The 13,994-nt window shown below is 39.4% G+C and overlaps 1 protein-coding gene across 1 annotated transcript; it reads right to left on the bottom strand.

Moving 5' to 3' along the window:
• Positions 1 to 1,360: 1,360 nt before the first annotated feature.
• LOC110058728 (pyroglutamylated RF-amide peptide receptor-like) lies at positions 1,361 to 11,312 on the bottom strand. The gene is made up of 4 exons (XM_089286762.1): positions 11,200 to 11,312; positions 10,193 to 10,463; positions 9,805 to 10,047; positions 1,361 to 2,452 (listed from the first exon to the last, which is right to left on the bottom strand). The coding sequence occupies exons 1-4, from the start codon at positions 11,310 to 11,312 to the stop codon at positions 2,156 to 2,158; spliced, it is 924 nt and encodes a 307-aa protein (XP_089142888.1). The 3' UTR covers positions 1,361 to 2,155.
• Positions 11,313 to 13,994: the final 2,682 nt, after the last annotated feature.

Genomic DNA, 13,994 nt, shown 5'->3' with positions numbered 1-13,994 from the left:
CATCTTGTTAAACAATGACACTCCAAGCTGGAATGTATTCGATATGTTTAATCAACGCTTGTTTTTGGTGCAGGATAATATGATTTGATTGATTTTGACCATAACCCTAAGTGGGTATAGGGCCAGACATTCTCCTCCGCCATGTCACACGGTCACGAGCAGCCACTGTTACCTCGCTCCATGAGCCAAAACCCAATACTGTTCTTTCTTTTTCTACGGTTCTCCGCCAAGTCTCTTTCGGTCTGCCACGACTTCTTCTTCCCTCTGGGGCCCATGTTAATGCTGTCTTGGGATGTTTATTTGGATCCATTCTGAGAACGTGGCCGTTGAACTTCCAGCGCCATCGGAAGATTTGCTCACTGATGGTACTGATAATAGCCCGCTTTTGAATCTCCTCATTTGATATTTTCATAGGCCAATAGATCTTCATAAGCCTTCTCAGACTCTTATGTAGAAATACGTCTAGTTTGGTCGCATCTCTTTTAGTCATATGCCATGTTTTGCAGGATAATATAATCGTGGATATTTCAGAGTATTAATTAAAAAAAGGTTACTCGATTTTCTATTCCAGAACTGATCAAATTATACTTTCTCCTTATTTTAATTTATGTTATTAGGCAACTGTTATCTTTAGAAGGAAAACTTGAGTTTATTCGTATTTCATTGAGCGCCATCATTTTCGGGATTTTCCAGCCGTATTTGCCGTTACCTTATACAATTTTCTTACGGGCGTCAGTCGAGATAGTGACGTAAAATCGAGTTCTGGCTTTTACAAGCGCTCTTCCTGGAAATAGTGATTATGGATTCCGTAACTTATCAGAATTTTGTTATCTAATTTTCCAGTTAAATGTTGTTCATTTAGTCGACCTTTTTGGACTTCGAAATACGGTTGTTTGATTAAAATTCATATCTCGTTCACACTTCGCACAAAAGTGGAAAGAAATGTGTACATATCACAAATAACATTATGGTGTCTCTTTGAATATGTTTAAACTTGAGAGCACGTACAGATAATGATATGGAACTAGGCGTGTCCAGAATATAGGAAAGGCCAACCCACGAAGTTGAGGTTTTCGCAATCATTTTGTTAGCAACACTTAACTTGCAAGAAATTTATGACAACAACTTTTACTTTTAAACTTAATGTTTTCCTAACCTTTTAATTAATAAAAACCAAGATTGTAACATTTATATAACTCACGTTGCCCTATTTTTGTCAACCACTTAGGAATACATGAGAGAAGAAATATAAGTGATAGAAACCGACGTTTCGGTGCATCTTGAGCCATTATTAAGGTTACATAATTAAAGGGAAAAAAAAGCGGTTTGCGAAGCGAATCCGCTTCAACTTAGCCTCTTCACAAACCGCTTTTTATCTCTAATTATGTAACCTTGATAATGGCGCAAGATGCACCGAAACGTCGGTTTCTATCACTTATATTTCTAGTCTCGTGTATTTCCAAATCGTTTCTTATAACACTTAGGAACAGTCGGTTAAAATTAGGGCAGAAAATGTTTTAGTCAACCTAGATAATCTCGAAGGGAAATATTCTAAGTCGCTTTGCGCGCAATCGCGATGGAACCTTATGGGAGCTGCGCATGCTGTTACGTTAGCCTAATTGACAGTTTGACAGTGTTTTGATGGATTTTGTGGTTGTCTCTTTAAACGGGTTACATAACAACTCCTGTCAGGGTACACCGCGGCTTTTTAGAGAAACTGCTCACCTACAGCTAAAAAAAATAAGATCCTTCCCTTTATTTAACTTTTACGGACAGTTGCACTTAACTCCATCTAAAGAGTTTATTATCATCTTTTGAGGTACACATAGATTAGTAGCAATGACAGCACCATAATATCAGAAGCCTTTACTGATTTTCTTGTTGTATCTTCTAGTTGAAACAGCGGGACCGAGGTTGGCTAAATCGTAGCATTACAATAACCTTTCCTCTCAGCGTTGTGAAAGGTGAGACTATCGTAATTGCATACCCCCGCGAAACCAAGCTTTCCTTCTGTAGCTGCTGGGAGAAATTGAAGAGAATCATCATAACTTTATCCGTCCATGTCACAATTTTCTTTTACCTTTAAACAAAGCATTAAAAGAAGAAATGTTTTAGATTTTTTATCACTTCAAAGGTGAGGTCCCTTCTGTGAAGGTTACATTTTGTGGGAAACCCGATCTCGTGTGGATCCCGTGGAGCTGGTACAGCTACAGCATATCATTCCCTTTAGTTTCTCTCGGAAGGTTTTGTTAACCAGAGCGTACACAAATGGGTTGACAGCGGAACTGAACAGTACCAGCATATGAATAACAGCGTATGCCAGTTCACTGACACTGACAGATGTGAAGTAGTCTAAGTTGTGCGCAAATAGGTCAGGTGCCCAACTGATTCCAAATATGGTAGTGACAGTTACCCCCATTAAAGTGACTCGCTTCCGCACTCTTAGGACGCCCTGTGTGTGTAGAGAGAGATATATATCCAATTAAAATAGCAAAGAATAAATCGGCAAAGTAATTTGAAAGTAAATTGTCAAAAAAGGCCTGCAAATGGTGTCGTAGTATCGCAATATTAAGTGGCAGTCCCGCTAAAAGCGGTCCATTCGACTTCGGGACCAAAAATAATTTTCCTTCATTTTTTGTCAGTGAAAAGGGTTTGACACATATATATAAAAGAGCAATTTATTATTTTCCAATTCCTTATTTTTGCTTTGCTACGAGCCAAAATTGAATTTTGGCCGAACTGAGGTTTCCGACCGTGATCAGAAAGGTAAAATTCACCGATTTTGTGAAGCGTGCTAAGTCGCCTAAAATGCAGCTCACGGAATTTCGTTTTCGTACGAATTTTAAGGTACATTCATTACTTTGACTTACGAATTATGAAAACTTTTCGAAAAATTCTAAGCTTACCAGCGAGGCTGGAAGATACCCTACTCCGAGGTCTTTGATCCCCTACTAAAATTTAGCCAAATTTGACGGGGAAAATCTCAAAAGTTGGGTCTAAATGAAGCCTAAAAAGTGCATCACAGTATTTTCATACCTTAATAAACCGTTCTATAAGTTCAAACCGGTGGTTATCTCCTTGGATTGCACGCGAGAACAGATTAAAATCTGCCACAGTCAGTGTGTTTACATAGCTATCGCTCGTGTCAAAGCTCATTTGCATAACCCTAGCACCCGGTGAAAATACATCTTCTTCCGTTCAGGTTCGTTTGTTGACCTTCTGAGTAGTGGCAAATAGCTTCCTTTAATACTTGTGTACACTCTACATCCAGTTTTGAGGTGAAGGTTGCGTTAAAGTTGATTATCAAGACTCGCGAGACTCCAAAAGTAAATAATGGCGCCGGTCTACAGAAATTAACCGTAGCCGTCGTCCTGACCCTTCAATAAATTCTGCCGCAGAGGTAGCAATACGCGAAGAAGAAAATCGTAAGTTTTCATTTACCGTTTAATGGCAACTGGATGCTATACTACTGTCAAGACTACTTGGAGCTCGAGGGCTATATGCCCGAATTTGAAAAACAACAACAACGAACACTTGCCGGTTCCATCGCTGGGAAATGAACCTGAATGAACACGACACGCTTGAATGCAACTATGTTTTGCGATGAATGATGGGCTTTACTTCTGTTTATGCTTGATGCTTGTCTTTTAGTATCTTGCACAGCGCATAAAATAAACTTCGGGATCCGTTTATCGGGCGGTTTATACAACGAAAGCTGCACCAGCTTCGTCAAAATGCCACACAAGTTGTAGCGTGACCTATTACCCGGGAGGGGGGTACTCCCTTATATGGTATCTGTATGTGAGGCGCCGAAGGGTAGGGTTTTTCAGCCGTTTGGGTCATAAATAGCGTATTGGCCATTTTGGTTATAAATCGGGTATGGTTTGAGCACTCTAGTCTTGAATTGGGTATATTTCTTGGCAGAAGCTACTTTTTCATCATTATCAATAAGACCTTCAACAAAAGCCCTTCATAACGTATGTTTAGGGCAACTGTGTCAGCCGCAACGGTCGTAAATTAGGCTATCGAATTTTTGGTCAGGTCATAAATAGGGTAGCAAAAAACGTAGATATTGATGATAAAGAGGGTAAGGGTTTTGGGAAGTGGGCTGCACACCCCCACTCAACTTTTCTGGAAGTACCCCCCTAGGCCAATTACCAGGGGCCGAGGGCAAATCCCCTACCCCGCGCGCGCCTATCATTAGATTTGGCAAGATTTTCTCATTTCAATATTGATAATGAAAAAGCCACCCATTAACTTTTTGGACCAATGCAATCTTTTCAGTAAGACCGAACGACGACAATCGTTGCACCTTTTCAGTTTTTATCTACCTTTCCTCGGAAAATATAAGGAGTTGCTAATACATGAGGGCGGAGGAAGCAGACATGGACCTAAAATTCACTTTTCCTTTCCCGTTATCAGCCGTCCGTTTTTCATAGAAAACAAAATGGAAGAAAATCAAAAGATGGGACCAAGAAACCTTCCAAAAAACGTCCATATCGAAGCGCGTGCAGATGTCGAGAGGCCGATTTCTCACTTTGTGTTTATAGGACTACTACCCTTCCCATTTTTTCTGACGACACCAGAATTATTGGCCATAAAAATAGTTTGTCTTTGATTTCTCCGCCTGGCGAAACATATGGTTAAGTGATGGGACATGCACTCTTACTGGTATGGGACTCAAGTAAGGGTGTGGACTTTGAACGTAATTGTCCTAAAATGCGATAGGCTTTTTATTAAAGGTGTTATATCGCATCCGGCATACATTAGTGTTACATCCTCGTGGTGTCTGTAAAAATCATAATAGCCGAGACAAAGTACATTTTTGACAACACTTCTACATATATCATGTGTCGCGAGCATTAACATTTCTGAACTGAGGGTATATTCATAGCCATCACAAAATAGGACCTAGCAGCAATCAAACAAAAGATGCAATTGAACCCTTTCGCCCGTAGTTCAGCACTGGCCTTACGTTTTCTTTCTTTTTTTTTTTTTTTTTACAACATAAAAGGCTTGGTGACAGTTACATTGTGAATTGTCGACGCTGCACTGAGATTGACGAGCTACTGAATATAACATTCTTTCACCATGTCCTTTAGCTTACAAGTTCATTAAAGAAGACTTTCGCGGCTTTGAGGGGAATTTCAAAATGATCTCACATGGCCTTGAGCATCGTGATATTGAATCCCATGGTCGGAGCTTACCGTTTAAAATCAAGGGCCCCTGCTAAGGGATGGAGGAGCGTATTTTGAATTGGCGGGGGGAGGGGGGGGGGGCTTAAAATCGAGCGCCATAGGCGCTTACTTGTAGGAGGTCTGGAGATATTTGTAAAATTATTATTTCAAGTATTTTTTGCTTGAAATTGGGGTGAATAAAGCCCCCTCCCAGCTCCCCCGGCTCCGACGTCCCTGCTGCTATTGAAAGAAGTTGATAATTATACCCCATTAATGACCAAAACAGCTGAAAAACCAGACTCTTTGGGACTGCCCAACCTACATAGCCCATATAAGGGAGTACTTCCCGGACACCAACGCTTGAGTCCCATACCAGTAAGAGTGCATGTCCCATCACTTAATTATATGTTTCGCGAGGCGGAGAAATCAAAGACAAACTATTTTTATGGCCAATAATTCTGGTGTCGTCAGAAAAAATGGGAAGGGTAGTAGTCCTATAAACACAAAGTGAGAAATCGGCCTCTCGACATCTGCACGCGCTTCGATATGGACGTTTTTTGGAAGGTTTCTTGGTCCCATCTTTTGATTTTCTTCCATTTTGTTTTCTATGAAAAACGAACGGCTGATAACGGGAAAGGAAAAGTGAATTTTAGGTCCATGTCTGCTTCCTCCGCCCTCATGTATTAGCAACTCCTTATATTTTCCGAGGAAAGGTAGATAAAAATTGAAAAAGTGCAACGATTGTCGTCGTTCGGTCATACTGAAAAGATTGCATTGGTCCAAAAAGTTAATGGGTGGCTTTTTCATTATCAATATTGAAATGAGAAAATCTTGCCAAATCTAATGATAGGCGCGCGCGGGGTAGGGGATTTGCCCTCGGCCCCTGGTAATTGGCCTAGGGGGGTACTTCCAGAAAAGTTGAGTGGGGGTGTGCAGCCAACTTCCCAAAACCCTTACCCTTTTTATGACCAAAATCTGCGTTTTTTGCTACCCTATTTATGACCTGACCAAAAATTCGATAGCCTAATTTACGACCGTTGCGGCTGACACAGTTGCCCTAAACATACGTTATGAAGGGCTTTTGTTGAAGGTCTTATTGATAATGATGAAAAAGTAGCTTCTGCCAAGAAACATACCCAATTCAAGACTAGAGTGCTCAAACCATACCCAATTTATAACCAAAATGACCCATACCGTATATATGATCCAAACGGCTGAAAAACCCTACCCTTTGGGGCCTCAGATACCTATAAAGCCCATATAAGGGAGTACTCCCCTCCCGGGTAATTGGTCACGTTACAACTTGTGTGACATTTTGACGAAGCTGGTTCAGCTTTCGTTGTATAAACGGCCCGATAAACGGATCCCGAAGTTTATTTTATGCGCTGTCCAAGATACTAAAAGACAAGCATCAAGCTTAAGGTTACAGTATACCTTCGCGTCGGCAATTTTCCTCAAATTTGGATTTTTGGGTCAAAATAGTGGTCGAAGAATAATCTCTAATTTCTGAAAAAAAAAATTTGAAAAAGGCTAAATATTGGCGGAGAAATGGCGGTTTTACGTTTTCACCGGAAGTAAAAGTTTACCTCTTGATTGACAGCCCTATGGCGCGTATGCAATCAACCGAGACGATTTTCGCGGGAATTACCTATATGGATGTCACGAATTGACTACTCAGTTGATCAGCATTGTTGTTCTGACTACCCAGCATTTTTGGTATTAGGCGTGTCTCTATTAAGTTATGAGTAAACATAGACCACGTTTTAACCATGGACCGGTTCGAAAAAGCGAAAACAGCGAAGAACGAATGAAAATACATCAATGAGTGAAGAAGCGAAAGTTCGCCACGCGGATGAAGCTATAGTTATCGTATAAGGCGGGCAAATATTCGTGGTAAGAGAAAAGAAAGGTTCTGTAAAAATTTCGGAACTTGACAGCAATAACATGGATGCTGACAGAGACTCTTCTGATGAGTCCGATATCGACGAATCGTCGGACTCACTGAGACCATTTGAAGTATAATCCATGCACAGTTGCCCACACACAGTTGCTCTCGGCGCTTTCTTTTGTTTGTTTCCTTCGCTCAGCCACTCTAACGTCCGTATCCTTTTTAGTCTTCCCCATTTTGCCAGACCAGCTTCAAGAAAAACCGAGCTACAGAAAAATTATCTCTCTGCCTTCGGTTCCTTGAGCGCATTGCGAAACACAAGAGTTTTTTAGAGATTCGCGCGTAAATTTCACCAGGAGGTTAACGGTACTAAACTTTCCCTGCACTGATTGGCTTAGTTATCTGAGAACCCAGTTGAAGGCGTTTGTGGGCGGAGTTTGTTTGCGAAGCAGAAATTTTTCTTAGCGCTGTTTTCTCGAATAAATTTTTTCACTTGAAGCAGACACTTTAAAGAGTTATAACTCAAAGGGAATTTGTTCAATTGCTCTTAAATTTGGACAGTGGCTAGTTTAACATATAAACTACAAAAGCGTGTCTGGGAATTGTTAATTACGAAATACTTTTTCTTCGAGAGCGATTTTTGTACGATCACTCCACATTTTTTTAATCCTATTTCGAAAATGTTCTGTAACTTTTTACTGCAATTGAATATGCCAAAACGCAGACACGTTTTTTAAGCGCTTTGGGCCCTGAAACCGGGGAAAAAATTAAATTGGCGAAAAAGGAAATTCGCTTTGACTTGTAGCTTTCGAAAGGTGATTCGGGCGCTCGCATTTAGTGGTCGTGAAAATTCGACAATTCATTTTCTTTCAAAATTCTTGGTATAGTTTGATAGCCAGCTCCAGAAGCTTTAATTTGATATAGGGGTTTAGGTATCTACAGCTTAAACTGCACGCGCTACATCGCTTGCGCGCGAGACACCCCTGAAGGTATACTGTAACCTTAAAACAGATGTAAAGCCCATCATTCATCGCAAAACATAGTTCTGTACGGGTCCGCAAATGATCCCAGGACCGCAAATGATTCCCAAATTGAACCGCAAATGATCCCGGACCGGAAATGATCCCCATATTGGACCGAAATGATCCCGATCAAAAAATAACGAATGGCATGGATTTATATCACAGGAATGTGAGAACATGTACATGTTACAAAAAATTGTCTAAGTCAATTTCTAGAACAATCTAGAACCGGAAGTCATTCAGCCGTGACCAATTTGTATAAGAACATTCCAGAACATTCTAATCCTTATGTCATTACTCAGATTAGAAACTGTGTCAAACTACTTAATTTAGTTCGCTTTTAAAGCGAGTTATCGCTTTTTGGTTTTAAAAGGCTTCGGATCGAGCTGAGAAGCGAGATAACAATAGAAAAGACAGCAAGCCATTAAGGTAAGTCATTTTTATTGCAAAAAGATCAAAATCTCAGCTATAATGTCGATTACCGTTTTTCCCCATACAAACCTTTGTAAATTCAAACCGTTGCAACATAACACCACCATATGCTGCAAGGCGAAGGTCACGTTTTGCGTAACCAAACTCGGTCGTTATGTAATAGTAGATGTCGGCGGTAATTGTGTCACGTTTCGCGCGCTGAACGTTCGCATAGAGATTTAAAAAAAAATAATAAGTCCTCGCATTGACAGCTTGGACCGCCTGTGGTTTGAACTTATAGAACGGTTTATTAAGGTATGAAATTTACTGTGATGCGCTTTTTAGGCTTCATTTAGACCCAACTTTTGAGATTTTCCCCGTCAAATTTGGCTAAATTTTAGTAGGGGATCAAAGGCCTCGGAGTAGGGTGTCTTCCAGCCTCGCTGGTAAGCTTAGAATTTTTCGCAAAGTTTCCATGTTTCGTAAGTCAAAGTAATGAATGTACCTTAACATTCGTATGAAAACGAAATTCCGTGAGCTGCATTTTAGGCGACGTAGCACGCTTCACAAAATCGGTGAATTTTACCTTTCTGATCACCGTCGGAAACCTCAGTTCGGCCAAAATTCAATTTTGGCTCGTAGCAAAGCAAAAATATGGAATTGGAAAATAATAAACTGCTTTTTTATAGATACGTGTCAAACCCTTTTCACTGACAAAAATGAAGGAAAATTATTTTTGGTCCCGAAGTCGTGTGGACTGCTTTTAGCGGGACTGCCACTTAATGGCAATGTTTCAATCAAAATGTCGCAGGGACAATTAAGTTATTGACAACGTCAGTGACAGGTGAGAATTACAATCTCTACACCAAACTTTGCCTATTATAATGAGTTGAATTTTGCAAATCGATGGGCCTTAAGTTGTTCGTCACAATGCGAATGTCAGACATGATGTCACAGTCACACTGTCACGATCTCACTCTCGCAACAAGAGTGTGACACTTGAACATAATGTAACCAACCACACTCTGTCACGATCGTTACGGTTCTTGTCGTAATAGCTACCCCCCCCCCCCCCCCCCCTCTCTTAACTGGCGAGGCCTTGGTACACGGAAAAGTTCTATTAGGGCACCCATAGAGGATTAAGAAGATCAAAACTGGCGTACGGGGAGAACTTTCATTAACGCTTACCTCTTGATATCCACAGACTAGAAAGGAAGAAATACTTGGAATTTTCTTTCCCGCCAACATCCTAAGATTGACTAAAAGAGAAATGTTCACGTATTGAACTTCTTTGTTTAATACTTACCCTCTGTTGGAAAGTGAGCTGATTCTCAGGATCACGTTTTATCCACAGGGTGTACACGATTCTGGAATACAACCCAGCCATTATTACCATGGCTACAACTACAATGGCTGACCAGTACAAAGAATAGGCTTTTGGCATCCATTCTTCAACCATCCACACGCAGGAATTGTCCTTTACTTTTAAGGCCAGGAACAGAGGTATATGGACTATCAACGAAAAGATCCACGAACCGGGAATGATCATCTGAAATAGGAACGTGTTATGCTTAATATACCGATTCAATTTCTTTTTCATACTATTAATCATTTGCGTACACATACTAAAAACACGTTTCTTCTTAAATCATCACTCTATAGTTACTAATAATCACACTTTGTCAGTGACGCACCTTCAGTTTACGCTTGGTAAGTTTGCCCGTGTTACCAGCAGGATGGTTTACCGCAAAATATCGTTCAGCAGCAATTGCAATCAAAGTGACCACCGAAGAAATTCCAGCAATCCATGCCAAACCTCCACCCGTCATCAATTTGCATAAAACTGTACCGCCCATCCCATCTGGGTGGGTGGAAGTGAGCCTGTGGAAAGTGTTTGGGGTAATAAAGGTCGCGTACAGCATATCCGCTACAGCCAGATTCACTAGTAGATAGTTGATGGGAGTCCTGTGGAATACCATAAATACATACATACTTCAATTAAGAGAAGATGGAGAGTAAGAGAGTCAGTTCTTCATATATTCTCCAGGTAATCCATTTTTAGATCACTACAGGTTCCGGAATCCCTTGGAGGTCTGAAAAAGGCACTCCTGTGACGCAGATTTTGCTCAGTTACACAGCCCAAATAGCTGCTTTACACTCGTTTTTATCCTGTACAAAAAACATCAACGCAAGCTGCATCAACGCAAGCGATGTTTAGAAATATTCTGATCCGGATTACCTTAAGAATAAGGCCTTTATGAGTGACTTACTCTCTCACTCTTCATTTTTTCTTGCATAACTTCAGAAGAATTGAATGGCTGACCTGGACAGAAGCATGGTAATATTATCTACTTGTGCGAATGTACAAGAACCGTGGACAATAGAAATATTGCTAGGAATGTAAATCCTCCAATGGACTTTCGTATTAAGGAAATAACTAATTTTAACCTTCACGAATGCATTGTTTAGTTGAAAACGGCTGAGGTGCCTGAGTTGTACTTCTTATACCAGCTGAAAATTTAAATCCGTGAACATGTAATCGAAGAACTTTAAAAACGTTTCTCCCATGTTCACATCAGGCTATGTAAACCACAAGCTAACCATGCAATTTCTATTTCACTGCTATGTGAAGTCGCTGAAACAACCTTCGGTAGTGTTTCAAACTGGCTGTGATATTTTAGTTATTTTAGTTTTAACATACCTCATGTCTCGATGTTTCTTTATGATCGCACAAACGAGGCAATTTCCAACGATGTCTACGATGACAAGTACGGAGTGTACCGTTGCTATGGCAATACCAGATGATTCGATCATGACTGAATGTTGTTGCTGATATTACACAGTCGCGAGGTCTGCTAGGTTTAATGAAGAGATAAGGAAGAGTGAATTCCTGATAACTAGATGATTATTTGTGGATACTTGACATGTGAGAGAAAACGGAAGTGCCAAGCACTGATTATTGAATATCTGATGAATATTTTGTCTGGTAATGTTACCTTGAATATAAATTAAGGGGATTGAAACTTCATACCTTCATTACATCACACCATATGATTACGTTAGTTTAAGTTTTTTTTATAATGATTATCTGATCCTGTAAGTTAGTAACGAAGGACATATTCTGCAGTGTCTTTGATGGACTTTGCTCCCGTTACAGGGACACATGTGCATCGAGGAAACAAAATTGCAGAAAAAGAAAAACAAACACGTTAGGAGACTAGGCCGAGCATGTAAAACTCAACTTGTAAATCCCTGTAAATGGCACCGTATCCACAATATGATGGAACAGTTTCCATGTCATGGTCGGTATACGTATAGTTAAGCAGTTTCCTTCGCGCTTAACTTTGAAACAAGGTACATACCATGAAGAACCTAAGATGGCATTTGGGGGGCAATTGTTTCAAAATGCATAGCGACCTTTTTCTGAGGGAACGTAGATTATGAACATTAGGTGATTGAGTAGATTTGCCGCCATGTTAGATTATTTTAATCCTACTGTCTATGACGCTTCTTCCTCTCTAAGTCCAAAAAATGATGGCGCTTGCTAGATCAAAATGTACTCCCTCACTCTCATAAGTTAACCGGTCTAACAGGCGGTTTATGGGAGACATATTGTTTTTTTTTTTTTTATTTATTTCTTTTTTTTTTATTCCGCTAACTGTAACGCTATAGCGCCCTGCCCCGCTAAAGCGCCTGGTTCTGTTGGATAGCTAAAATACGTCTAGCTAACAAATTCCAGATAGACAGGAACAAGGTGGCTGTAGCCATTCTGTCCTAGAAAATCATGCGCCCAATTAATAACCTTTTCTTGAATCAGGTGAAAAAAATAGGTCTTCAATGAAATCGAACTTTGTCGAATCTTTACCACACAAGCTTGGATAGAATAATAGTGATGAGCTTTTCTTAATGCTCCTATTTTTGACAGCTTGTGAGAAGCAAATGTCCTTACCTTCCTCACGTTGAATGCATATTAAAAGCCATCTTTAAAATGGGATGGAGAAGGTATCTTGACAATTCAACTCGATTCCTTGAGTATATACTTATCTTGGGTTTTTAAGACTACAGACAGTCTTATCATTTTAAACATACGAACACTGCCCACCTGGCAGCAACATGAAAAACAAAAAAACAAAAAAAAAAAACAAAAAAAGTGAAAAAGATTAAAAACTAGAATTTTTCTTTTAAAAAAATAGACAAACTCCAGTAGCAAATTAAAACCAGCGCTCCTTAAAAGGAAAAAAAAAAAAGAATACTGGATCGATGCGTATGTACTTGGAATTTATTTAGTCCTACTTAAACTATTGCTTTAAATACATGACCTCTTTCTTATTTTATACATAATAATAAACATAATGATTATTGCAAGAAATGTATGCTTTATTCAAGGATGTTCTAACATGAGATGATGCTGATCAGATATACGACAGTTTTAAAACAATAGATGGGAGATATGACGCAGACAGTTTAATAATGAGAATTGAAAAGAAGAATTTTCATTTAAAACCTGATTGACACCTGACTTCGATGTTCTCGTATTGGGATATTTTAATATAAACTGTTTATCTTTGAAAGTATGATTTAGTTTGTCGCTCACCATTCGACGCCATTCTATACTGCGCGGATAAGAAGGATAGTTACAGCAGAATGGCGTGAATATGAATTGCAGTATAAAGCTTCTGTGTAGCATTGTTGTCTACGATGTAGCCTTTTTTAAAATGATTGTCTTTTCACGAACTGTGTTTGAACTCATGTACATTAAGAAGTTTGAATCCACAGGAACCACTATTTCTATTTTAGATATAAAAGACTACCATCGAAAAACTGGAGTACTAAAAAAAAATAGATCTCCTCAGCGGCAAAAGTTCCACGTTCCGGTCAGCCGGTTAAAACCTTCGAAACATTTTGTGAATATTTGAGCGCTATCGAGCGCTTCCAGGTTTAATGACAGAGATAAATATGTATTGCCTGCTGCTCGTGTTGCTGCAACATTTCTTATGCAAACCTTCACTTCTGGTTACAGAAAAATCTACTACAAAAATTCCTGCTTCAAACTTTTTCTTGTGTTTCTACAACTCGATAGGAACGCGAAGAATTTTAGGAAACTCTGGATGGAAAAGAAAAGAAATCCACTTATTTATTTGAATGATTAAAATTCACGCTCTCTTTGCCTACTTCATCATAATGTCAACAGCTTGGGCAATTTTGTTTCTCTATCGAGTTGTCGAGGTACAGGTTTTAGCGAACGTGTTCTTACAGGGTGTTTCCTCATTGTTACATTGTTATACGATTATTATTTGCTTAAAAAATTTTATTTAAGTCCCGTTTTAGCAATTCTTTTACTCCAATATGTTTCACACCTTTAAAACAAAATGATTTAATACAATATGCAGATAATATCTACCAACTTTTAGCACGTTTTTTGATATTTTAAAACCTATTAATGAAATATCTAGAAACTTAGAAAATAAATGCAAAATGACAATCTTACCTAAAACA

Source organism: Orbicella faveolata, unplaced genomic scaffold (genome assembly GCF_042242905.1).
Source record: "Orbicella faveolata isolate gen_17 unplaced genomic scaffold, um_ofav_v1 contig_14, whole genome shotgun sequence".
NCBI classification, from domain to species: domain Eukaryota; kingdom Metazoa; phylum Cnidaria; class Anthozoa; order Scleractinia; family Merulinidae; genus Orbicella; species Orbicella faveolata.
The sequence above is the reverse complement of the archived record's forward strand: the minus strand, read 5'-3'. Positions and strand labels throughout refer to the sequence as shown.